The following is a 26940-nucleotide window of genomic DNA, read 5'->3' as shown; positions in this document are numbered from 1 at the left end:
AGCGGTGGTTAGCCAAGAAAGCAGGGTTGGTGCCAACACCATCTGCAAACTTGTCGCGTCTTTCCCAGTTGACATTAATCCCACCATAACTGCCGACCAACTTGAACAAGCCAACAAAATTTGCATATTTTCCCTCCGCCTATTACAAGTTTGTTCTTGCCCTGCCTTTTTTTTGAAGAGGGAGTTTTTATCTTAGTAATGGGATCAAAAGTCAAAGTACAAAATTACATTTAAGAAGGGTAGAATCTATGTCTTTACATGTAACTATGTTTATTTTTCTCTTAAACATGTAAATTAAATCACTTCTTAATAGATCTATTTATGTTTCATTGCTAGAGACAAAATCACACATAAAAACACACACAAGAGCTGTTATAGCAGACAGAAAGAGGTAAGAAGAAAATATTTCTGTTTTAAAAGAAAAATATTCATTAGAGTTTAGGTACGATATGACTTATGCTATAATTCAGTTTTTGTTCAATAATTCATAGCTAAATGAACCACAGAATATAGCTGACTATAATAGATTTTGTCAAAAAATTTGGACAAATCACATTCTGAACTTTATAATAAAGTAATTTCTCCATATTTAAACTTCTTAAAAAGCATAAATGCTGAGGACATTTTTCTTACACAAAAATATAAAAAGAGCAGCATTCTTGTTGCAGGGATAACAAATATAGAGAATGATAAGAAAAATAAGACCCACCTAGGGTAACGAGATGAGACAGGAAACTGAGTAGAGCAGGATGGCAAACTACTGCTCGGCTGCAGATACAGCATGCAATCTGTTTCTTATGGCCCAGGAGCTCAGAATGAGGTTTTTACTTTTTCCATTTTAATTAAAGTAATAAACGTGAACAGACAAGAATCTTCTACAGAGATGTATGTGACCCACAGTCTAAAATATTTACTATATGGTCCTTTATAGAAAGCAGGGTTCTGCAAGAGGGGAAACTGAAAGTCATTTGTATTATGATGGCTGGATAAGGTCATGAATTCCAATGTCTGCACACCATCACATAGGGCATCAAAATTGCAACGGAACAATGATAACAGATCTGTTTGAGGCTTAAAGCGTTTAGATAGAGAAGAGGAAAGAGTACAATCTCTATTATTTCTTGACTGCTCATAGAGTCCCGTCATTTTACAAAACCTGATACATCAATTGACTTAATAACAGAGACACATTTGACGTGGTGGTACTCCTTAATCTCGGGGTAGACATGACAATTGTACAAAGCTCTTCAAGTATGAGAACACTGTTGTTAGTACTAGAAAAATCAGCATCCGTTAAATTTTCTCTTAAATAATTTTCAATATCAAATTTTTAAGTAACTCAGCAGATACATATTTTCCTTATTTTTGGTGATTTGACTTAGAAAAGTCCAAGCCACGACTCTAGAATATTTACATCATCAAGTAAAATTTCCAAGCAAAAATTTTCATCTTAAACAATATGGAAATGATTTTGTTACATTATTCTAGGATTTTACAAAATATAAATCACATTTAGAAAAAAAGTGGGGTTTTTATTAGCTCTAAATAATTAAAGGTTGCCTAAACTAATGTGTATACGTAGACTTAACTGTAAATATGTAAGGGAAGTCCAAATTATTGTACATTTTCATAATGCAATGTGAATTTCATACAGAGCAGAATTTCACCATTAAGAAAATAAACATTTTGTTCTTATTATTGACTGAATATTTGTAATTTCTATTTCAGCCATTTCTGGATTTTTAAAAAATCCTCTGAGCTTTTGAGACTTTTTATTATAGTATCTCTTCTTGATTTCTTTGCATGTCCCTACTTTTCCAGTAAGTCATGTATCCTTATAAATAAGAATCTTTTAAGAGAAGTGAATGTGTATTTCAGGCCCATCGTATATCTAACTATATGTTGTCTTTTTAAAAGGCAAGTTACCATGGAGTAAACAGTAAAAAAATCGTATTTCTTGTATATGTAACCCTTGCCCAGTTTTTAAAAATGTTCTAGAAACAGAAAATAGATACCCCTGAATAAAAATTCATTTTTTGGGTTAATCCTCAGTAGGCAAATATATACTGACACAGAATATAAGCAACTTATGTCACCATTTATTAAAAATGTCAAATTTTGCATTTTTCATATCTTCCTTAAGAGTCTTTTTTTGTGTGAGTTTATTTTTAATATTTTTTAAAGATTTTTTTTTGATGTGGACCATTTGTAAAGTCTTTATTGAATCTGTTACAATATTGCTTCTGTTTTATGTTTTGTTTTGTTTTTTGGCCGCGAGGCATGTGGGATCTTAGCTCCCCGACCAGGGACCGAACCTGCACCCCCTGCATTGGAAGGCGAAGTTTAACTACTGGACCGCCAGGGAAGTCCCTTGTGTGAATTTAAAGTGGGACTAGACAAATGACAAATGACTTAATGGCTAAAATGACCAGTTTGTTTGGTTTTTTTTTCAAAAGCACCGGTGATGTAGTTTCTGCCTGCTCCCCTACCCCATGTGTGTTTGTATACCACATACCTCATGTCTCCATATGGAAATACTGGCAAAATATGGTCAATGGATGTATGTGAGGATATAGCTTTTCCTTAGACTCCAGTATGGTCTTTCTTGCACAGGGGTGTGCACTTCCAACAACCGTGTAACTCAGTGTTTCTCAGCTCAGGCACCACTGATAGTTGAAGTCACATAATTCATTGCTGTGGGAGGCTGTCCTGCACCAGAGGATGTTTGCAGCATCCCTGGCCTCCACCCACCAGATGCCCACAGCATGCCCTCCCACCCCACCCAGGGGGACAATGAAATTTGTCTGTAGACATGGCCAAATGTCTTCTGGGTGGTAAAGTTGCCCTTGTTGAGAACCACTGATGTAAATTAAGGTAGAAAAAAAATCTTTCTGGCATTATTTACATCAGAATTTGCTTAACTCATTTTTAATGGGTACCCAGATTTCACTGAGGCGTTCAGAAATAGAAAAACATACAATGGTCTGTCTGACCTGTCCTACTGATGATTATATATGGTTCCCTCTGCATTTATGTGTTCTAACGGCCTAGAAAAAGAAGAATCCAGTTCTCTGCCACGTTAAGGATATTCTGTGCCGAGCCAGATTTCACATGCATTTCCGTTCCATCCATCCCAGCATTCACAGTTTCCACAGCTACAGATCCCATTCCCTGCAGTAAAGTACACAGGGGAGTCATTATCATGATCGAAAGTCACCAAGTTAAAATATGTTATTCTAAACCACAGCAGTTCACAACCGAGACCCTTTCCGTCACCCTCTGCAGGTTTTCTGATTCTGTTCTGTAGCCACCTCCTCATTACCTCACTTGGCAGCTATGGGAAATGTGATTTTTCACATAATTAATGGCGTCTGCTTGGTGCCACCATCTGGGTACCGTCTAACAGTGACGATCCCGTGTCCCTCCAGGTGGCTACCGTGTCATAACTTTGTTTTCCTGTAGAGAGCAAGTTACGTCTGACTTATGAATAAATGCTAAAAACCACCAAGTCCCCCGACATAGAATAGGAGGTAAGCTGAGGAATCGGCTGGAAGAGGAACCTCGTGCCACAGGGATGGACACACAGTGAACGTCTAGCTTAATGACACAACACAAGCCTTCATCTTTTACCTTCAACTGGAAACAAGGAGAACGAACGTAACATGTCCCTCTCTCCCCTGTAACTTGTTCAAGCAGATGTATTTTATAACCGATTATCAGGATTCAATAACTTGGGAGAGCAGTAGCTCTGACACCTGCTAAGTCTCCCTCATGCCCCCAACACACGCACACACCCCACTCCCTGCAGCCAACCAATCCATCATCTGTCTTTGAATCAGCGGTACCTGAGCCCTGTTTCAAGTAATACTCCATTCCCTACACCAGGCTCAAAGTAAAATGGTTGTCAAGACGATTATTTTCTCTTTTCAACGTATAACTGCATATGTGCGAGCTGAGGGTGTGGTTACTTTTGTTCGCCAACGCCCACTCCCCTTCTGCGGTGACCTCCTGTGAATAGTGGGTCTTGGTTACACGGACGCCCTCCTGCCCAGCTCTCGACGGCAGTACGCGGTGGCTATCATCCGTCTTTACTGCCACCTGTGACACAGAACGGTTAGGGTAGGTTGCTACTGCACCTGTGCAAATGAGACCATCGTGTCTGTCGCAGTCTCTGTCATCACAGTCGCAGAATTCTCCCGAAATATACCATTCTTCGGCGGAACAAATGCACTTCCCACAGTGACAGGAACCTGAAATCACAAAGGGCACTACTTGCTGTCACCACGTAACTAAAGGTTTCCCTCCAGAACAGAACATCATCAGTGCGGCGACAACAGACTTCTAACAACCTATCCTCCAAAGGGCAACGTTTATTGAATAGCCGGTCGCTCAGAGGGGAGCCTGACTTAACTGTACTTCGCAAAGGTTATCCAGGAAAGGCTTCATTATGGATCTAGACGGTTGCAATTAGCCTTGAGCAAATGTTCCATGGCCCAGCCGGGTTGAAATGTCAGTGAGAGCAGGATGTGGTTGATTCTTATAGATGGCCTTCCAAAAACGGTATTCAAAAATAGATGTTTTATTCTTCCTTTTTTTTTTTTTTTTTTCCTGAATTGAATCATGCTTTAAAGGTGCTTGTTTTTTTAGAGGAATTGAATAGCAAGTTCTATTAAGTGGGGATGCATTTATCAGTAAAAGAAATACTAAGTTATTGTGCTTACAATTCTGGATTTTTGTTTACATGATTTTCTTAAAATAGGGACACGCCTGTATATTGGGTAGCTCTTTAAAGTGCTAAAAATACACACATAATAACTCATGTATATTCAACTTATCAGATTTCATTCTCAGGATTTCCTGCCATAATCAAGGATAGCTCTAATACCCCCAAAATGGTCATCTTTTACGAGGCTCTAGGTCCAACCACCTTTTCCATTACTTTACACATCCCCTCTTTTTAATTAATTAATGTCACTAATTTAAAAATTCCTCTAGTTATTAAAAACAATTTGGTTTGCTGAGAAATAATTTTATTAATTATTTAAACATGTTTAAAAGAAGAGAAAATTTATGGATTAAATGGGGTCACAAAGGGAAGAAAGCTCTCACAGTCTAAATGTCTTCATCTGATGGCCTATAAAACCCCACGTGGCAAAATTACGTCTACAATCACAGTAAAGACACCTTTAAAATTTAAAGGAAAACACATAAAAAGGACTTTCCCTTCCTTCTATTTCCTTGGACGGGTCCGTCTTTCCAAACATGTTTTCCTTTTACTAAAAGATGCTTATCACTAAATTGTTCCGGTCAAAAATCACCTTAAGAGATTGTGAAGTAGGAAGAAGTACTTTGACCTATTTAACAAAATTCCAGACTCAGTAAGTTCAAAATACAGTCGGAGAGGGGCGGGAATCAATCATTCGTGCCTCTAGGAAGCACAGTGCTTAAAAACTGAGTTAACAAACTGGGCGAGTAAAGTGGCTAGAGAAAAGGATTTCCTCATACCATGGCATCAGGAAAGGATCTGTCTAAATGTATCTCAAGCATTAAGCACTACGTGGTATTTCATATCATGGAAATGACTCTCTGCATTTTAGTGGCAAAAAATCCCCGGTGGTCAAGTTAAACTTTCCACATTCCTTGTCATGTGGAAAGTAAGGGAGTACTAGTTATGTGCTCAGAGCTGGGTTTACATTTGTTAAGTCCTTGCTTAAGCACAGCACGATTTCATTTAGTCTTGACTTGCTTTCCTGAGGGTCTTGGTTGATCTGCATTCTCTTGAGTAAAATCTAGACAACTTTCAGTTCTGATGGGTGGCTGACAGCCTGATGGTTGCTTAGGAACCAGTGAGCGAGGCCTTCCGGCTCAGTCTGTGAGGTAGGCTGGCTCTTTCTGGGTCTCATTCAGGTACAGTGTTACCTTAGTTTAGAAATTTATCCTAGTTTTAAAGATTTCTTTCAAATTTCTAGGCATGGAAGTGTTCACCATTCAACTGCTCATTTAGTAAATGGTTAGCAACATATCTGCAGAAACTACCCCCCCCAAAAAAAACCAAAAAAACAACTTGGGACATTTCACTGACTTTTCATTGAAATTTCCTCAGAAAGCACCATATTTTGTCCTTTATTTCCATGAGTAATTATTGGAAGAACTGGATTGTCTTCAGTTGTTTCTAAAATAGTATTTCCTTTGCATTCCAAAATTATTTCTACAAAGCAGCAGAAGTAAATGACTTTATTTGTCCAGGATATTCACATCTTATGCCTAGGACATTTTTTTGTATTTTGTCACAATTCATGAAAAGATCTCACATTTCATTTTTAAACTTAACCTCTGGCCTTGGAACTATTTTGATTGCTGCTCTTGCTTCTGGGATGCTTAGCTTCAGTCTACAGCAAAGTATTTTCCTAAAACTGGTAAGCTCAGCTAAAGTTAATATGGTATCATGGATAGACCATTTGACAAATAAATTCCAGTTCCAAAAGTCTACTAGTCACTGAAATACTTAAAGTGAAAAATGGGGACTGATTTTTGTATGTGCTACGGAAGAGTAGCTTTTCTCAGTCAGCGTTTTCCCCAGCTGTGCTGCTCTTTCCTGTTTGTGCCTCTCAGAGGTAGGAAACTCTTCTGCTTGTGAAATTAGGAATAGCATGTAATACTAACACATTGTGATCAGCATTAGGACCTCTTACAGCAGCACCGTGGTTGTAAAGGGCTCTGTTTTCATCGGTAACTGGGGGTCAAACTGCCTATCTCCAGAAAGGGAAAAACGTAGGCAAAGGATTCTGTCCGACAGGCACAGGCCACAGGACTGCCAAGAGGGGAGCGATTGTTCAGCTCGGCTGGCCGGGCTCCACTCACACCCATGAGACCCAGTCCAGCTGTAGTGAGTAGCTGGCTCATCTTGGCAGGATCTCTAGGGTGGTAGGTTCACGACCACAATACCACTGACCCATTTATTGTCTTTCTTGGTATAACGACCCCAAAGAGTGCTCTGATCTCCCTTCTGCTTCTCACAGGCTTCCATTCCTCGGAAATCAGCCACATTTTCTCATTTGTCTTCAGAGCATCCTTAAGACACAAGAAGGGGGAAGAAACGAAATTCTTCTGCCTTCAAAGATGAGAAAATGAACGTACATCAGTTAACCTAAGATTCCTACCTGATTCAATCTACTCTTGTACCGACCTACCTGTGATGCCTCTCCCAGGGGGAAAAAAACAAAAACAAAAAAACCCTTTCATATAGTTTCAAAAAAATGAGTCGTGTGCCCTACAGATCTGCCCCGACAGCCGTATCGGGTGAGGCAACTAGAGCATGGAGTGAAGACCGGTTTTTGAACCATGACTTTCACCCTTTCTCTTTTCCAGAGATGGAGAACGGGTCGGGCGGAGGGGAGGGATAGGTGGTGGAGGTACCGCGGACTTAATCTGGACGACGCAATACTCGAGTATCAACTCGAGTAAGAGTGTAAGGGGTCATTGAGCGACATGCAGTTACAATCACTGTCACACAACAGCATCTTTAAGGATATCAGAGTGGATCACCTAGATCTGGGTTGAAGTTATCAGGGTAAGAAGGTTATTGTGTATTCTTGGATCCAAATAAATAAATCCCCAAACAAACAAATAGCCTATAAATTATATCATGTATTCCGCAAAGGTAGCTAAGTTTAGGGGAGACCTGGCTCCGAGATCATCTCTGGTTATTCCCGCAGACAACTGAGTATAAGGGCGAGAGGCACCTTCGTTCGCTGCCCCATTAACAGATTCGGACTTTCTTTTTCGTCCGTCAAGCCTGACAAAATGCTGCAGCCCGACATCCCAACGGGCAGATCTCACTATTGTACTAACTCTTCCATCTGCTATGGAGCTCACGACAATGTATGTCTTGTTTGAAATTTTTCTATGGAGTGATTTATTGTCTTGGCTATAAATTTGTAAAGAAATAAAACGCGATTTCTTCATCGTCTCCTGAGGTGACGGCTTTGTTCACAGCTTCTGGGGAGCACACATTTCAGCCTCGTTTTTTCTGCTGGAAACACTCAGCCGGGTCTAGGCTGCTAAGTGCTGTGCCCTGGGGATCTCAGGCCCACTACGCACACCTGCCCCGTGATGGGAGAAAGAAAAAGACTCGATTTCCTTTGTGAAAATCGGGGTGAGGGGTTTCCATTTACAAATTTGAGGACAAAGTACATGGCATTCTGGCAAGTCCGTGAGATGTATCCAGAAATACACGGCCCCAGTCTAAATAACTCGGAAGGGATTTCCTTCTCCGGCACCATGTTGAAGACCCTCAGTCTATGGCCCCAGTTTACATAACTCGGAAGGGATTTCTCTTCTCTGCCACCATGCTGAAGACCCTTAGTCTGTTTCAGAAGCTGCTTTTCTTGTGGTTCTTGGGGTGGGGGTTGGATGGTGCCCTCTATCGGGACAAGGGTAACTTCTGCATCCCCACTATTCTTTGAAAGACACAGGTCCGCCATCTCAGTTGTAGTGCCTTTCTTGCTCTATAGTCCAGCATGGATTCTTCCAGAATAGGAAGAAAAGAAAGGAGCCCACAGCCAGCTGCTGCCAGCATCATCACTAACTGCAATCTCAAAACGTACAGCCGCGAGCCAGGTTCTACATTTCCTTCTGAGTTGAAAACTCTCTACCCGTTGAAGGATACACAAATAGTTTAGACAAATATGCTTTCAACTCTTCATTGATACGTGGATATATTTCCCACCACCCAAAGCAAACAATTTGAAAAGGCATTAACTAGAGAGATTTTCTTGTTCTGTTTTGTTTCATTTTGAGGAAATGCCTTTGGGCCAATATTTAGTCAACCTATTTTTTTCTTTTCTTTTTTTTTACATTTTCTACATTTATGAGGCTAAAAAATGTGTCACTCTCCAAGAATGTAATGACTTTAATAAGAATGTTTATTTCTTGAAAAGGGACAACTCCTCCTTCGGAATGCAATTCAGTTAGGGCAATGACAGAGTGCTATTCACTAGTCCGGTGAGCATGGTTTTGTGTTTTCTTCCAGCACCCGCAATTGGACATAACTTAGCCAAGACCTGCTTAGGGACACTGTTAATGATGTGATAGTGTGTCTAGTAAACAGACACACACACAATTGCTGGTCTTTAAAATAAATATAAACAAGCACACAAATTTTTTAATATGAATGGGTTTCTTCATTCAGCTGAGTTTATACGAAAAGCTAGTATCCTTATTCTAAGGATAATGCCATTATGGAAAACCAACTAAAAGTACCTAAACTTTGTGATATTGTGTTTGGACCTATGCTCAAAAAAATCCAATTCAGACAAATTAGTCATTCTCAGTACTCTTTTATACCCTCCATTCTGATCTAGATCTAGCATTTTTTTCTTTCCTGTTTCTTCCTTGAAGGTTAATTCCATCCCTACCTCCTTCCCTGTTTTCTTTATTAATCTCTTCCTCCTCAGTTCCTTCCCTTTGTCTTCCTTTTAACCTCTCCTTCTTCCTTTTTGGTTCTCCCAACAGAGCCTGAACCCAAAACAAAGTGTTTCCAGGAGGTGAGGCCCCCCTGAGAACCAAACTGGTACGAGATTTGTTCGGGACTTGGAATTAGATTGAATTTAAGGGGAGAACAAAGTGGGTACACAGTGATTGCCTTAAACTCGTTTGAGAGCCACCTGACTGCTATAACTGCATTAGGTTGAGGGCATGGCCTCCTCGCCTGAACAATGAAAACACGAGCCTCAAATACAGGATGCCTGGAAACGAAGAACATTGTTTTCTGTTGAAATGATCATGCTTGTATCAATTTTAGCCTTCCTCCCCGGCACCCGATGTGGTCACAGCATCCATCAGATTTTATCTCTGCAATTGGGTCAAGAAGCCCCCTTCAACCTGACAGCATCAGCCTTGAGAGAGAGGTGAAGCAACAGCCACTGTTTAGGGGCACATCTCCGAGGCACATCCTGTTTCTGAGGGCTCCTCCGTTGGTATTCAGAGATTCCCTTTCTTCCCTGTGTCTTCTTCAGAAAGAAATTTACCTGTTAATCCTGCCCCAGGGTAGGTGTTTGAGGGTAAATGCAACTTCAGCTAGAGCCTTGCCCTGTCTGAAAGGGGCGGGGGGGGGGGGGATCATCTGTTCTGCAAGGAGGCTAGTGAGCTGAAGGAGAGAGCTGGGGAGTTCCAGGACATCTAGTTCCCTGCAGGGCGGCTCCCGAAAATTTAGTGAGAATCCGTGCACTTCCAGAATATTCCTAGGTGTTTTCCTAGCCACTAGCAGAGAGGAATGTGACAGCCTCCTAGATGGGCCCATAGGCACTGCGAGAGCAGGATTTTTAAGTCTCTTGGAGAATTTATACAGAAACATCAACATCAAGATAGCTAAAATTCTATCTATTAATTAGTATCCTTTCTCTGCTCAGGGGAAAAAAAATCCTGTTCTGCCCTTTTGGGGGTGGGGAAGGGACACTGGTGGGATGGCTTTTCTTCCAGAATCTGTTTCTGCGGTAAATGTTTGATTGAGTAAGTGGCTCCTATTCAATCAACTTGAAGATTATAACCACTTTGAAGGCTTAACTTTTTTTTTTTTTAATATTAGGTTACACATGTGTGATTGGAAAATTGGTGATTTTCAGACCAAAGAAAATTATACCAGAACTTTGGGACCCGTGTACTTTTTCCTTTCCCTTTTTATGAAATGAATTATGTAGTCTCCTTTTATAGCCTCACATCCCTAACCCTCCCCTCCTCCACACGCACTTCTACACACTTAGCCTCTGAAATTCCCCAAGGCCTATTTGTTGGCAGTTTCGACGCTTGTGATCATTTCTCTGCGGTTCCTGACTGCGCCATTGCACAGGTGAACCCAACAATTATCCTTTGGCCGTCTCGGCCCATTCAGGGCCCAGTCTGTCTTGTTGGTTTTCTTCTTTATACAATCATCAACTCTTTTTATTCAGCAGTGACGCTGAACATAGCAAGTACCCAGGGGTCTTTTCACATGAAACCTGTCTCATGCATTTCACTTTCTCAGGCCCTGGACTTCACTTGGCAACTTTTTTTTCAAATTTTAAATATCATTTCATTACCGCTGGCATTTTCATTTACAGTGGCATTTATCGAGATCCACACACGCAGAGGACGTGTGTGCGTGTGAGCTATAGTCCCCGGAGCTTTAGATAAACCCGTTTTTCTATCACGAATTCATTTACAACTAAAGAAAGCAGCACACAGGTATATTTGAGACTCTCCTTTTGATAATAATTTCCATTATCGTTTGAATGGGAGACATTCCAAGCTTAAAGTCTGGTCCGAGCAGAGGACAGAGGGGTCTGCGTTCAGCAGGGTGCAGCCTGCAGAAGCTGGCTGTACGCGCTGCCGTATAAACCACGTGTCGGAACAGCGATTCTGTCCAAAGCTGCTGCGGATACTCACCCTTCCCCGAGCACAGTTCGCCATCTGCCGATTCGCACAGGCTCCTGCTCTGTTCCTCCGTCAGGTTACACTTGCGCGGATGCTGGCACAGCTTCCCGAACCATCCTGTCCCGCAAACGCAGCGACCACAGGAACACGTGCCGTGGCCTGAGAGGCAACCACAGGGTGGGGTGAGAGGAGTAGATGGGCGAGGAGCCAGCTGAGTCACAGCCTTTCGGAAAGAAATATGTAAACCAGAGTATCTCATTTCCTATCAAGCCAACACACGTTCTCCTTACGCACGGTTTGGCGTGTGAGTGTTTAAAAGAACTTCGCAACAGGGCTCTAGCCGAACGCAATCCTCTTGAATGCCGCATCAGAGATGGAGTCAAGAGAGAAAAGAAAGCTTGAAACAATTTAAAATGGAATGTGACCATCCTTTCTTGATACACAGTACTTCCCTATTTGCATTTTTATCGGGATGGCGTCTTCAGGCTTTTTCCTCACTGCGCACGCCTTGGCATCCAGACCAATTTGCAACGCTAGTCAAGTCACCACCGCCTGCCCCACTTACTGATTACTCTCCTATCACTTACAAACAAAAACCAAAGGTTCACCTCCATACAAATGGCATCTGGTATTATATTAGGCTCTCCCTGTGCTCCTCTGCTTGCTAATAAGCACAGATATAAGTGTAAGTGATGGTGTCTCCTTATTGCTGTAGAGAAGTTAAAAACAGCACGAGGCTTAGACTCATATCTTCTTCTCCCTGTTGTTTCTGTCATTGGCTCCTGGTTTGGGGATGCTTATCTTCGGTGTGTACGCAGCATTATATCTGTGACACTTACACACTGGCATCTACATCTGAGTGGTCTCTGGCCACCAACACTCCATTCAATCGCACCCTCTTCCATGTTAATTTCTCTTTCTTCCCATCAATGCTCTATTCTTTTTTCTATACGTGCATTACCTTACAGCCAGATCTCTCCGAAGAGAACAAACAAAACAGCTATTTGTTTGGCAACATTTTACTAATTACAGGAAACTAAGGCTCCGAGAGATTAAGTAAGTTTTCCTCAAATCACACAACTCAACCATACAGGATCAGAACCTGACTCCAGTTTTCTCTGATTTCAATGTCCCCTCGTTTTCCACGTCACACTGACTGTGTATTTCATTTTGGAAACTAAACAGTGACTATCAATCTGAGACATGTAGGAGCCTTTTCTTACTTCCTGTCTTTTTAAACTGCTGCATAGTATGAAGGTATACATTTGACGCTCGTGGGAACTTTCTTCTTAAGAAGTCTCTCTCATATTGGTTTTCAGGATATTGGACTTTCCTGACCCTTTCAACCCTCCTCCTTCCTCTACTTATTCCTCTACTTTTTGTCTCACCCGATTAATGTAGGAATCCCGTGATTGTCTATCCTTAATCATCTTCTCTTATCTCTCTACCATCTCTCTCTTGAAAAAGTCATCAAATCATAGGATTTCAGATAAGCACAGTGATTACAGGGCTCTATCTCCAGCCCCTCAATCTCTCTTAAATTCCATACTTCATATTCTACTAGCATCAGAAACTGATACATCGAGACCTGCATGTATAATTTTCTTTCCAAAAGCTACTCTTCTGTATCACCCAGCTCTTTTAACAGCCCAACTCTCCTTCCAGCCAACCAGTTCAAAATGATTCAGATCCTACTTGACTCTCTCTCACTTCCCTCATCCAAAGAGCTGCCAGATCCTGTTGAAACAACCTCAAAATTTCCACTCCTATCACCATTAGAAACCTTTGAGAAACCTTCTATCACGTCTTTCTCCAATATTCTCACTCTCAGCGTCCCATAACATGACTCTACTCACATCACAGCCTTGAGATCTAGGACTGTGTGACTCCCTAATGCTTATGGGATGAAGTTCACCTACTTTAACCTTCCTTATGTCTTTAGGTTCCTGAAGTAGATTCCCAGCTGCTTCTCCAACCTTACTTCTTCTCCCCTTCATACACTTCCTGACCCACTCATCTTTGCCGACATAGTTCCGGTGTTTTCCAGGCTTCATGACTTTTGTGAGACAGGAATCCATGCCTTCTACTCTACACAACCAGATCCTGCTTAATTTTCAAAACTCAGGGAAAGTGACTACACCTCTGGAAGATTTGTCTAATATCCCCAAGTGGAATTCATCTTCTCCTCCTCTGAATTTCTAGACTATCTTATTTTTCACCTCTTGTGTAACATCTTTGTCTTCTGCCTTGCAATATGCAGTTATGTACCAGATAGACCCATTACTTGGCTGAATTCTCTGATGGTAGGAATCACTTCTGATCCGTCACTATAGTCTTCAGAGTGCCAAGCATTGCCTTAGACATAGTGGATCCTCAAAAAACACTTGTAGAGTAAGGTTATTTTTTCAACAAAACCCCCTTCTTATTTTTTCCCACAAATCCCAACTGACAACCATAAACTGAATACAGGACATGTTTACAGGTCATCTGGTTAATAAACTGTCCTTCAAGGTCAACAGACTGTTTCTTAGATGGCTCTGTTTTATTTCTATGCCCTTAGAGTGGAATGAAGTTAGCAAATCTGTGCAAGAGTTACATACTCAATGAATCGTTATGAAGCTGATTCTATCTTGACTTCTCCAATAAAACAAAAGTCCACTTAAAGTGAAGCCTACTTTAGAAGTTCAAAACAAGTTATCCACCTTTGGAGGCAGATAATGTGTGATACAAAAAGAAGGAGGAGGAGGAGGAGGAGGAGGAGGAGGAAGAGAAAGAGAGCTTTTTAGCATCAATACCATCAAGCTATGGACTTTTCAAATGTTTATGCTTCTTAAGAGCCCTGGGTTAGTAAGAAATACCATCATTTGATGTAATTGGAATAATTTAATCTCTATGGCAGAGAAAGACATTCTGCGTTTGATTTAGGATATCATTGAGAATGACTAAACGATGCCTCACCACAAGTAATTTAATATAAAATTTATATGCAAGGAAATAGGAGATTGTTTTTCACTTATTAGCTCATTTATCACATCCTTCTGCAAAGTTACGTTGGCATCTAGCCCAGACAATGGTCAAAATGCATTGGTATTTAAATGTTTTGCTTTGCTATTTACATGACTTCTCTTTACTTAAAAAATGTTTTTTAAAGCTTTCAATAATATCTTCTTTATAAACTCTAATAATTTAGTCATCCACTCAAGAACTTTTTATTATGTACTAGGCATTTTACTAGCTCTACTCTCACGGGCTTATAGGCTACCAGGGGAGAAAACAAATAACAACGAGGAAATAAATACACTTGAGCTATGGAAGAATTTAGGAGGGTGTTGGTAGATTGAGCAGAGAGAACATTATTAACTGGAGTGGCCAGCTCTCTGACACCCAGCGGCTGAGAAACAGCCAGATAGCTAAAGTTCTGGAAAAGCTAATGAAGATTCTCAGAATAAGAAAGAGCTTCACATGTTATAGGCAGTGAAAAAAAGGGCAATGTATTTGAAGAGTAATGAGTAAGAAAAAATGAAAAAATAATAAAGTTGGAGAAATATTTAGGAATGAGAACATAGAAAATTATTTGTTCTTGGTAAGGCGTCTACATTTTATTCCAGGAGGAAGGGGAAATCATAGAAAGGTGTTATGCGAGAGAGGGGTGTGTTATAATTTATGGTTTGCAAATTCATTTTGGCAACTGGGTGGGAGAAATTAAGGTGTGTTGGGAGGAAGTGAGGATGGGAAAAGTGAGAGAGTATTGCAGAGTCCAAGTGAAAGGTGATGCAGGCTTCAAGCAGGGTGGTGGCAAGGCAAATGGGGAGAAGTGGCTGGAGATCTACCTTGATGGGGGTACCCATGGAACTTGCTGCTGGATTGTATGTGGCAGGTGAGAGAAAGAAAGGACTAGTTTTCTGACTCAAGAAATCCTGTGAATAACGATGCTACTTAATAGATATGCAAGCTGCAGGAGGGAGAGGTTGAGGGCAGAAAATCAGTTCCATTTTGAACCTTGTGTGTCTGAGATACTCTTAAGACAACCAAGGAGAGGCCAAGTAAGCAGCTGACACAAACCTGGCGTTTGAGGACAGGTTGGAGCTAGGTCTGTATGTGTTGGAGTTAAAAGGAGATGGCATTCAAAGCTTTAGAAGTGAATGAGCCCACCTAGGGAGAAATAAGTCTTGAGAAACTCCAATATTTAGGGTAGGGTAGAGGGGAGAAGCCAGAGAAGTAGCATCAACCAGTCAAGAAGAAGAAAAATGAGATGACTGTGTTGTCTTGTAAGATGGATGACAAGGAGTATTCCATAAAGGAGGCCTATTGCGTAGAATGGTCCTGAAAATTGGAGTTAAAAAAAAAAAAGACCGTAAAGGTCATAAGAGTATTTCAGTCAACTTTTGCCAGACCAACCCTACTAAGTTGTCTCCTAGGTCTGTGACTGGAACATCCAGGGCCAGCAGAACTGGGAGAATCATCTCTATACACCATTCAGTGAGAACAACATCTCTGCTTGGCGGCAGAATCCACAGTGAGGTTGTCTGTGTATAATAAGCGTATGATAGATCATTCAAGAATGAACCCGTAGAGAGAACCATTTGAAGTCCACTAAATCTGCCTTCACATGACTTCCCAACTCTTCACACAGGTGAGCGATTTTCCATTCAATTTTCATTTCCAGTGCCATTCATCCTCTCCCAGATACTTACCTCCTGGCATCTGGCACTCCCCCCAAGCAACAGACATTTTTCTTCCTATCCTCTTCCCTTCCCCCACACCAAAATATATTCACCAAGAATGCTCTGGATAGGTGTTGTCCAATGTAGTAATCACTAGTCAATGTGACTATTTAGATTTATTAACATTCAGTAAAATTTAAAATTCAGTTTCTCAGTTGCACTAGTCACATTTCAAGTGTTCAACAGCCATATGTGGCCGGTGGCTACAGTACTGAGTAAGGCAGATGTGGAACATTCCTGTCACCTTTGAAAATGCTACTGAACAGTGATGCTCTAGACAATGACATTTCCAATGAATCCATGGGCTCTGAGACACACTGCCTCAATACACTGCAGTGACGGTTCTCAATTAGGAAACTGACACATGAAGGTACCTCATTGCATCAGATACTACATATTGCCTGCCCAGTACTCTTTTCCCCTTGTTAATACTAGGGGAAGCCTCATTTTTTTCAGAGAGGTGGTCATAGTTCATCTGGAGAATAATTTGATTACTCAGGCGCCTTCTGACCTAGAGGTGCCCCTAGGACTTCGCTCTAATAAGTGAGATATATACGAGAAAATCTCTTGGGTGAGGTTTCCAGGAAAGCTATTGTCTTCCAAAGAAAATGGGACAGACCCAGCTAGCATGTTATCCTTTGCCCTTTGCCCTCTGTCCTATTTTCCCTCTCTTCTCTCCTGGAAGATGAGCGCAACGGGAGATTTTCGAGGAGCGTGACGACAAAAGTCATACTCGAAGGGCAGAGAGGAAGTGAAGAGAGAAGGTGTGTGGGACTCTGACGGCTCTCAGATAGTTACCTCACCACCCATCCCTCCCTGAAGTGACAATCTGCAGGCTTGTAGCTGAACACGGTCCTGACTGGCTGTGTGGTGAGGCCATTCAAGATGGCTGCTCCCCTGCTCTCTGTCCATCTCCTGCTCGACCAGTCCCTGCTTCACCCACTTGACCATCCAATCCTCTTAAGTATAGGCTTAATAAACATACTGTTGATGTACTTGCCCCATGCCCCAGCCACTGGTTTCCCTGGTAACTGATGAGCCAACCGGACATCAGTTCCCCCCATAAATGGTAACCTCCTCCTCCCTGGAGTAGCAAAGATTGCTGCCATGTCCTGCTGTCTGCCATAAATGGTGCAGTGTCACTCCAGGACCTCTTGCCGCAGACTCGTAAGATCCCCTGCCCGATAAATGACTGATGTCTCTTTCTTCAGTCTCCAGGTTGGGCAACTACAAAGCTTATAGGCCTGCAGGGTGCAGCCCAACACTGGTACTCTTACAAACTCAGGAAAGAGGTTTGTGATTTTAAGATGTAATTTGGAGATAATCACACTGCTACCAGGTAATAATCAACTTATAATCAACCAGCTACCCAGGTTGTCCAGCTACGAAAGGTATGGCCTGAGTGAGCGGTCTGAAGCTTCCTCGGTTCGAGAACTCCAGCAATGCCTGGGAAGGGGGTGATCGTCACTGAACTCACACTCTCAGGCTGCCTGATCTTCTTCAAATTGCAGCTACAAACCAAAGAACTCCCTGAAGAGAGGAAACGTGAACTGACTGTATAATTAAGAGGTAGCTCTTCATTATCTCTTCTTGTTTCTTAAATTGTACTTCTAGTCTCATTTCAGGAGCAGAGAGGATAAAGGAAAAGCAATAACCAGTCCATTTCTTAGTCTCCTCCTGGGAATATGGAGTACAGGAGGGAGATCTCCGGTTTAGCTTATATTCGTTCAAAACAATTAAACACGCATGAGCCAACATGTGGATGTATTTTCCTTATGAAATCTTAAAATCAAGTAGCCTAAAAATGAATACATCTTAGGGACTACCTCTCTGGATGAAGTGTGTTTTTTTTTTTCAGTAGTGACATCTGATTTTAAAAATCCATGCATTTGTAGGTCACATAAAATGTTTATTGTTAATAGGGATGTCTTGAGAAGATCCACATGTGGTCTATGATCACTGAACATGACTTACCAGTAAGTAAGTGAGGCATGGTCTTACTTCCTATGGACTTTCTCTTGGCCAGCCACTGTCATGACCCTCATTTTCAGGTTGTAATTTTGGTGTAATCAAAACTGAACTGCTTAAAATTATGTAATTGCCTACATTCACCTTCAGGTACCGCTGCTAATGGATCCCAGCCTCCCAGAATTGGTTTAATCACTTTCAGTGTTATTGTTGGGCAAGTGGATAATCATCATTGGCTCTTAGTTCTCATGGGCCCGCGGATTAGGTAGGTTTACAGTTATTTTTGGTTTTACTTATTCCTTGTTTGCTGAAGTGCTCAGGGAGTCCCTGCTTTGGAGCCAGGGACCCGCATTTTGATCTCCGGCCACACATTAGATATGTGCTTCTTGTCCGTCCCTCCAGGTGAAAGGCCACAGACACTATGGCTCGGTGTCTGGCAGCGAACTGAGAAAATTACCCAAATCAGTGATGTCAATGTTGTTCTCGGAAGCTACACCAGAGGGATGACGTTAGTGTGTTTCACACACTCCTAGCAGTGACATTCGTTCCCCACTGGCTGCCACATCATGGGGAGACCAAATGCTTTGAACAAAGCAGCTGCCATTCCTTCCTCGAGGCACAGAACTGCTGATTCATATGATGCCAACTTCCTTCCAAAACATTCTGTAGCTGGTGAATCAAGAAATCTAAAACAGATGTATTTTTTTTGTCCTGTTTTGGAGATGGACACTTCAATGAACTCCGTATCGCACACACGTTGAGGCTTCTCTGGCTTAGAAGTCTTATGCCCCATAGGAGCCCCAAATCTCTTCTAATTATTCCTTAAGCATAGCTTCCAGAAAACCCGCAAGGGACACGCCTGGCGGCACAGTCACTGCACGCACGGAAGCCAAAAACCATGGCATTCCCATGAGACATTCATAGTTCATTCACACGCTCTCCCAATCTAGTTGAGATTTATCGATCATAGGTCACATTACCATGAGCAATGTAGCCTGGTAACACTGGCATCTACCATCTTCATCTGTTTCCAGGGAGCTGGAGTGGGGAGGTTAACAGAGGGTCAGAGTCTCTTGCAGCAAGGTAAAGGGTTTTGTTAGCCTGTTGTCCATATTATTTCTAATACTGTCTCCAATACATCCAAGTTTTTCCATGTTTACCGTCCTCCATCTAGCTAAACCACCTTCATCTCTCACCAGGACTCATCTGCTAAATCCACGTTCACCCACCAACCCCACAAATACACACTCCTCCCGGCAATCCAAACTTCACCTGGCAGCCAGAGGTACATTTTTAAACAGAGCGATAACGCTATTGCCTCGTGTAAATCCCTTGTATGGCTTCCGACCATCGCTTGAGTAAAGCCCCAAATCATTAACACGGTTTACAAAGTCTGTCATACCTGCTCCTCTTTGCATTCTCATCTCCTACCACACAGGGTTTCTCTCCAGTTCTCAGAAATCCCTTGAACATGTCACCCTCCCTTCCCGCGTACACGCCTCGGCACACTTTGTTCTGTGACCCCTGGGTCGCACCCGTCTCTCCTCACCCGGCTACATTCTATGCGTTCAGTTACCAAGCATGGTGGTCATGATGCTTAGCTGATTAATACATGTCAAGCACATGTCAGGCATCATATCGTTTTTACCAGACAGGAAGGCATTAGCGAAGCCTTCCGTAGCCTCCAGTCTATGTCAAAGCCCCTATCATGTATGTTTCCTTTGAACTAGTGCTTCTCCCTTCAGACCATTCACCTCCTTATACTTCCGTTCTCAATGTTACCCTTCAAGCATAATCATTAACTCCAATAGATTCACCACTGAATCTCCAGGGCTGGCAAACAGTTTTTGAGCTGTTTGAGCTGGAGCTCAACAACTATTTCTTGAATTAAAGAAAAAAATAAACGATTACTTCAGTTTCAACCATGCAGAATGTGGAGGAATTTCTACATTGGAAATACTTAACTCAAATTTGAAGAGTATGAAGCCAGGAGGGAATGATGCTAAGAAACCATCTTGGCAGACACTGACCTCAAGATAAAAGAGGGAGAAAGAGGGCTTCCCTGGTGGCGCAGTGGTTGAGAGTCCGCCTGCCGATGCAGGGGATGCGGGTTCGTGCCCCGGTCCGGGAGGATCCCACGTGCCGCGGAGCGGCTGGGCCCGAGAGCCGTGGCCGCTGAGCCTGCGCGTCCGGAGCCTGTGCTCCGCAACGGGAGAGGCCACAGCGGTGAGAGGCCCGCGTACCGCCAAAAAAAAAAAAAAAAAAGGAAGAAAGAAGCGGAGATTACTCGAGGACAGTAAACAGTGAGCAGAAAAGACATGCAAAGGCCATTTCTAGGGAAATGCTAAGATTTATTGGTAAGCTCTGAGAGATGAGCAAGAAAAAAAGATCAAGTGGATCAAGTGGTTATGAGAGAAATGAGAGAAGAAACAGGGGGAAGGTGTCTCTGAGGTCCAGGAGACCATGTCAAGGGGGACACTGAGTAGAGTAACCGCAGCTCTATGCTGAAAAGTGGTCACGTAGAATGAGACCTGCACGGCACCCTGGATTTGGGCAACTAAGAATTACATAAAACCCCAGGGAGTCGGTTATACACAGAATGGTGGGAGACAGAGCAAGTTTCCATGGGTTGAAGATTGAACCAAGAGGAATGCAGACATACGGGTCAGAGGTTAAGGCATCAAGGAGATCAAAAATATTTAAGGACATGCTTGTGTTTGAGGGGCAGTGCTGAGCTTTACACGGAGCAAGTATGCAATGTGTATTTGCCGATTTAATTATTACATGATAGGATATTATGAAATAAGAAAAGATGTTCTTATGATAATGGATGTTTTTAGACTGAGAAATATAGAAACTTTGGTGATGCATGCTCTTATTCAAGCCCTAACGGCCAGTGTCTTCTAACCTGTTCTCCTCCCTGCTTGCAAACCCGTGAGAAGCTTCTCCATGGAAGGTGCCCTGCTGAGTAAGAGCCACTAAAAATACTTCTGAGATGCATATGGCCACTTTGATTTGGTAGCTCAGTGTCAAGTGGGAGGATAGAAACTGCATTATGCAAAAAGAACAGACAGGAGAATTCATCTATGCCATCCAAAACTGAAGACAAGACAGTCACAGTTCTGAATAAACTGTGGTTACAAAAGGAATTAACAAGCAGGCCTGGAGCTCTGTTCTGTGTCTCATAGAGTTTACTGGAATCCACAGCATAAAATTCCACCTGAGTGGTTATATCTATCATTCTTTCTATATGTATGTAACACTAATGATATCTAATGTATGTACATATGACACATGTGCTAAGTACTTTATACACATTAACTCAATCTCACAATAACCCTACAAGAGACATACATTATAATCATCTTTCATAGGTGAGAAATGGGGGTTATGTAAATTGCCTCAGGTCACACGGGGAGTAAGTGGCAGAGCCAAGGTTGCAACCAAGAAATCAAGTAGTCTTAACTACTGTACTATATTTGCCGTTTACGTTTCTAAATAGTTAAGTACATTTACATAAATGTTTGTGAAAGGAACTTGTGATGCCCTTATCAGCGGGTTTACTATGTCGTATACTTTAATACTGAAACTACTGTACGTTCAAACTTGTTAATTAATGGCATGTTTCTTGTCATTTCTGTCCAGAGAACAGCTGAGACATAAATGAAATTCAAGGCTATAATAGCCAAGGCTCAAATAATTCCTTCCATAAATCAGTGCTCAGAAAATAGAGGAGTTAAAAATCACAGAACCTTGATTAACTGTCTTAAATCATAACTACAGGCCAAGTGCAAAACTCACGTGGGAGGTGATGTTTCCAGCGAGAACATGAATTACAGTTTATCTTCAGTATTCGAAGATTCCGTATTTGATAACTTGCCTACTCGCTAAAATTTATTTGTATCCCTGAAATCAACACTCGAGAAGCTTTCCAGGCCGTTCGAGAACGCGGGCCGAATCGTGAAAAAACTGAGTTACCTGAGGTTTACATTCCCAGAAAAGATCGAAGAAGGTCACGCTCTGCCTTCTTTGTTCAGCGCTTACACTGTAAACAAGTGTCCTTTTCCCAGTATACCTGGTGCCGTACACTTTGCATTTTTGTGCTTTTTGTTGGTGATTTCAATGTTTTTAGATGGCCCCCAAGTATAGTGCTGAAGTGCTATCCTGTGTCCCTAAGTGCAAAAAGAGGCTGCGATGTGTCTTACGGAGAAAATCTGTGAGCCAAATAATCTTCATTCAGGCGTGAGTTATAGGGCTGTTGGCCAAGTTCAATGTTCATAAATCAACTATATATGACACAATATGTCTTTACATAGACACACACATAAAACAAGGTTATGTATTGATTGGTTGATAAAAATGCTGCAAACAGAGGCAGGAACCTAGCTAGTCCCGCATTTCCCGCAGGAGCAGTGAGTCAGTATTGGCCAAGTCGCTGTTCAAGACAACTTTATAGGCCACAGCCACCATGAATACCAAGACTAGACTGATCTTGTTGAGGAACACTAACAGAGCATCAGTGTGGACTGTAAACCATGTGCGGCTTTTCTAGAGACATGTCACTTGAGATACACATGAGCTGACCGCTGACGGGGACGTCTCTCTCCCTCTCCTTCCTGGAACTATCCCCCTCCAAGCAATAGGACTGCATCAGAGTAAAGAGTCACCAAAAACTACACACTGGAACGTGTACAGATGTGTGCGTTGGCCCTAGTGCAGAACCTGTGGCAGAATTTAAGGCTCCAGGCTGTCAACTGGGCTGCAGAGCTCAGATGAAGCAGAAGGTAAGTGAAGCCAATCGTTGTTACCTACAGACAATTTTAAATTATTGGTATTGAACTTCCCTGGTGGCGCAGTGGTAAGAATCCACCTGCCAACGCAGGGGACATGCGTTCAAGCCCGGGTCCGGGACGATTCCACATGCCGCGGAGCAGCTAAACCCATGTGCCGCAACTACTGAGCCCGCGCTCTAGAGCCCGCGAGCCACAACTACTGAAGCCCACGTGCCTAGAGCCCATGCTCGGCCACAAAGAGAAGCCACCGCAATGAGAAGCCCACGCGCCGCATCGAAGAGTAGCCACCGCTCGCCGCAACTAGGGAAAGCCCGCGCGCAGAAACAAAGACCCAATGCAGCCAAAAAAAAAAAGAAATTACTGGTATTATCTTAACCCCAAACCTCTCAAGGACATTATCTGAATGTCAAAGTGAAATTTAAGAATAACAACACAAAATATTTTCAAGAAAAATTTCCAAGGTGTGTTTCCTTTACCTACTTGAAAAATGTTCCAAGATCTTTTGGTCAGTAAAATGTCTTCAATAAAATCTAAAATATGAAATTAAAATGCAGAGGTGATTTCCTAGAGCTGGTTGCTAAAATTTAAGAAGAAACACCGAGAGAATCCATCCAATTATATTGATCAAAGATGCTTTGCTTATCTGATTACTGTTGTACTAATATTTGTTGGCTGCTAGCTGACACAGGAGAAGCAGCAAAGTTTTTCCCAACCTTAAAATACGTTTGTGCTCTGATAATTATGTTCCAATATCATCTATATTTGGGAAGATCAACCACCTAAGAATTAACCTCTAAATGTGTAAGCAAGGTTCTCCCAAATCGTAGCCAAGGCTCTACCAGGAGGATAAGATATATTAGCCTGTCTCCAGCTACCGCCTAGTCTACTGTGCCACATCCTGTATCCAATCAAAGAGAGGATGGATTGTACGGTAGGGAAATCTAGACAGTGGTAAAGAATGAGAATCTGAACTATCCAGAGAGGACAGACCACCCGGCGTGAGAGTTGCGGTCCTTCGGCACGTGTATTCTGGGTTCTCTGCCCCGAGGTTTTCTCCAGCCGCAGAAGGCTACTCCGATCCTGCACCTGTGAGGCATGCTGGATGCGGCCTGGCAGTTAACGTCTCCTAGAAGCAATCCTCAACCAATGACTGATGATATAAGAATTGTGTGTTTTACTCGGGCTCCCAGAGTTCCATCCTCTGTGCTGGGATGAAGCTCCAGTTGATCACGGCAGTAACTGGGTTGACAGCACAGTCTTAATCGGCTGCCCCTCCTCCATGCCACACTTTCCCACTCTCCTACCAGAAACTTCCTCCCCTTTCCAAGGACTTGCATCTAAATCCTTATCTCAGATTCTTACGTCTCATAGAGTTTCTCTACAAAAAAAATTCTAGTCTCTGGGGCAATTATATTTCTGATTGTATATCAAGTAATCGGTGTTCTGGTTTGTACATTGGTCTTTTACTAGTTTGGCTAATGGGAGTCAGGTCCCCCTGGGACACAGAGGACTCTGGGTAGATGGACAAATCCAGAGTGTAGACACGCAGAGTCAAGAATTAGTCTAAAAGATTATCACTTTGTGAGATGCTTTCTCACTTACCTAGTAAACATTCGATCTCTTCTAATAAGCAGATGTATAGATTTGCTTTCATCTTTGGTTTCCTCCCCAAAGACATAGAGAAAGAGAGATTCACTGGGGGAAGGGGGGGACTGGTCATTTAATGGGTATGTAGATGTGACAGGTTTGTAAAATGTCAAGTACTTAACAACAATAAAAAGGACTATAATCTGTTTAGATATGTCTGATAACTAACACGAGTGAAAAGAGAATCTAAACTAAAAATAATATTGACATAATGTCACAACAGTGGGATATCACTCTGGGGGAAATTGTGGTTTAGAGAGAGATCCGTGAACTGAACCCCACAGCTCCAACCCTGAGTCTGGCACTTTTCAGTGATGGGACTTTAACACCTCAAACCTCATTCCTTTTCCATTTGTGAAATGAGAAAAGCAGGAACGATCTCTGAGGATGTCTGTCATGGGAACTGCTAGAGATAAACCACCCGGTCCAACAGTTATTGAAAAGGGCCTTTTCCTTTGGCTCACAGAGAAAGGAAAGAAGAAAATATTTTTGATCAAATTCCAAGTGTTTTATAGTTGGTTAGAGAGAGAGTAGCTAGATAGATATGCACGGAGGTCAGAGAGATGATAGAGATGGGTGCTGTGCCAGCCTTCCATCACTTGTACGTACATGTGTGGGCTTTTCCCCCAAAAATAGTGCCCAATTGCATTATGATAATTATCTTAAAGAGACAGAGTTAAGTTCTTTTAGCGTGATGCCACGTCCAGTTCACCTCAATTGTCCTGGAAACCTGGAAGGAACCGCAGTCGGCATGCGCCCTCTCTACAAGATGGAGCTTTGCGAGACGGAACTAGAACGACGGGGACCCCCTCTCCCTCCCCTGGATGAAGCTCAGGTGGACACTGGCAACGTTCTACCCCGGGGACTCTCCTTGCTGCCGTGTTAACCTTCGTGGCGACCCTCCATCTGCCCCATTCTTCCTTTGCACGGTTGATTACTTCAGCAAGTTCGTTTTGGGGTCTCAGAGCCATCATGGAAGCTGAGTGTATATCTCTTGTGATTGTGTAATTAACTTGCAATAGAGTCTTACTGCTTTATTTTCCACGTCTCAGGTGATCCTCACTTCCCCGATCCGTTTTTATCAGTAATCAAAACTGTAAACTGTTTGGCTGAAGCAAACCCTTTCACTGTCTTCAGAGGACCTGGTTTGGTCTCCACCATCTTTTATCGATAGCATGCTTTATCCTTTCACATACATACACATGGATTAAATCAAGAGTCCAAGGTCCTCACCAACCTAACGGTATATTGCTTTTAGGTCTAACTGTGTATTGCTTTTTGTTTATCTTCTCTTTAACAGAATTTTTTTTTTTTTTTTTTAAAAGGAGAAGTAGGATAAGAGAAAGGCAGGCGAAGCAGGCTTCACGTAGGGAGCAGAGGGTCGTGAGGATGGCTCACCTCCACAGACCACGCCGTCCAAGTCTTCGCAGCGGCGATCGTCACACTCACACGTCTTGCCGTAAACCCTGCCGCCTCCCGGAGGGTAGCAGGTGCATTCACCGCACTCACACTTACCTGCAAAACACAAAGGCAGAGTGCACTCGGCAGGAGGCTCACAGAACCAGGAAGGCTTTGAAAGGAAGCCAGCATCCTATGAGGCTTCCCGGACCACTTCTAGACTGCGGCTGATAATAGCTCAGCAAATACCTTTTCCCACCTCCCTAAGGTTAGTGAAGCTGAAGGTCAAGCACAAATGCCAAGGAGGTCGGTGGGAGCTGAAGTGCCAACTCCTGGCTCACCTCGTTCCCATCTCCTACTTTCCCCTTTCTGTTTCATTCATTTTTGAAGAATAATCCAACTATTAAACACTCTGGGTATTTCATATTCCACTTACGATGAGACCGTGTAACATAACTGAGTCAATTTTATATATTTTGACATAATTTGCCATAATGTGGTCATTTAAAAAAACTATTTTTAGTGTGGGTCTGTCTGCCACGTCAGAAAAAAAAATGTTCATAGGTACATTTCAAGCTGATATTTTAGTGATGATTTGGCATCAGCTCTTGAGTTCATAGAAGTCATTTCAACATGGAACACATGTCTGAGTGCATGTCCTAAATATATTATTAGCCTTGACTTAAAGATGAAAAGGACAAACATGTTTTGGAATGAGCTTGGTTCATAGTTTGGGGATTTCTTAACTATTTATCTTTATGTCTTTTGTCATTATTTCTGGAGCTGTAACTATGCCTCAAACACTGTAATTCCTTCCATTCTGCCATTTTGTTTTCATAATACCACACATTGACTAGCATCATCACTATCATTTTACTAAACAGGAAACGGAGACATACTGAGGCCAGGTTACTTTCCCCGGTGAACCAGTTCCTAAGGGATAGATTCAAAATTTATATCCATTCTCATCACACGTTAAGTTAGTGCATCTAAACATTGAG

At 42.3% G+C, this 26940-nt stretch overlaps 1 protein-coding gene across 1 annotated transcript in view; it reads right to left on the bottom strand.

Moving 5' to 3' along the window:
- Positions 1-256: 256 nt before the first annotated feature.
- Positions 257-26940, bottom strand: part of ITGBL1 (integrin subunit beta like 1) — a 206274-nt gene continuing 179590 nt past the window's right edge. The window contains exons 8-11 of the mRNA XM_059042411.2: positions 25940-26056; positions 11422-11568; positions 4137-4250; positions 257-3171 (exon numbers count right to left, since the gene is read on the bottom strand). Of these exons, the coding sequence (XP_058898394.2) occupies positions 3080-3171; positions 4137-4250; positions 11422-11568; positions 25940-26056 (470 nt within the window). The 3' untranslated portion in view covers positions 257-3079. The remainder of the gene's footprint in view (positions 3172-4136; positions 4251-11421; positions 11569-25939; positions 26057-26940) is intronic.

Source organism: Kogia breviceps, chromosome 16 (assembly GCF_026419965.1).
Source record: "Kogia breviceps isolate mKogBre1 chromosome 16, mKogBre1 haplotype 1, whole genome shotgun sequence".
In the NCBI taxonomy this organism is placed as follows: domain Eukaryota; kingdom Metazoa; phylum Chordata; class Mammalia; order Artiodactyla; family Physeteridae; genus Kogia; species Kogia breviceps.
This window is presented reverse-complemented; position numbering and strand designations above follow the sequence as displayed.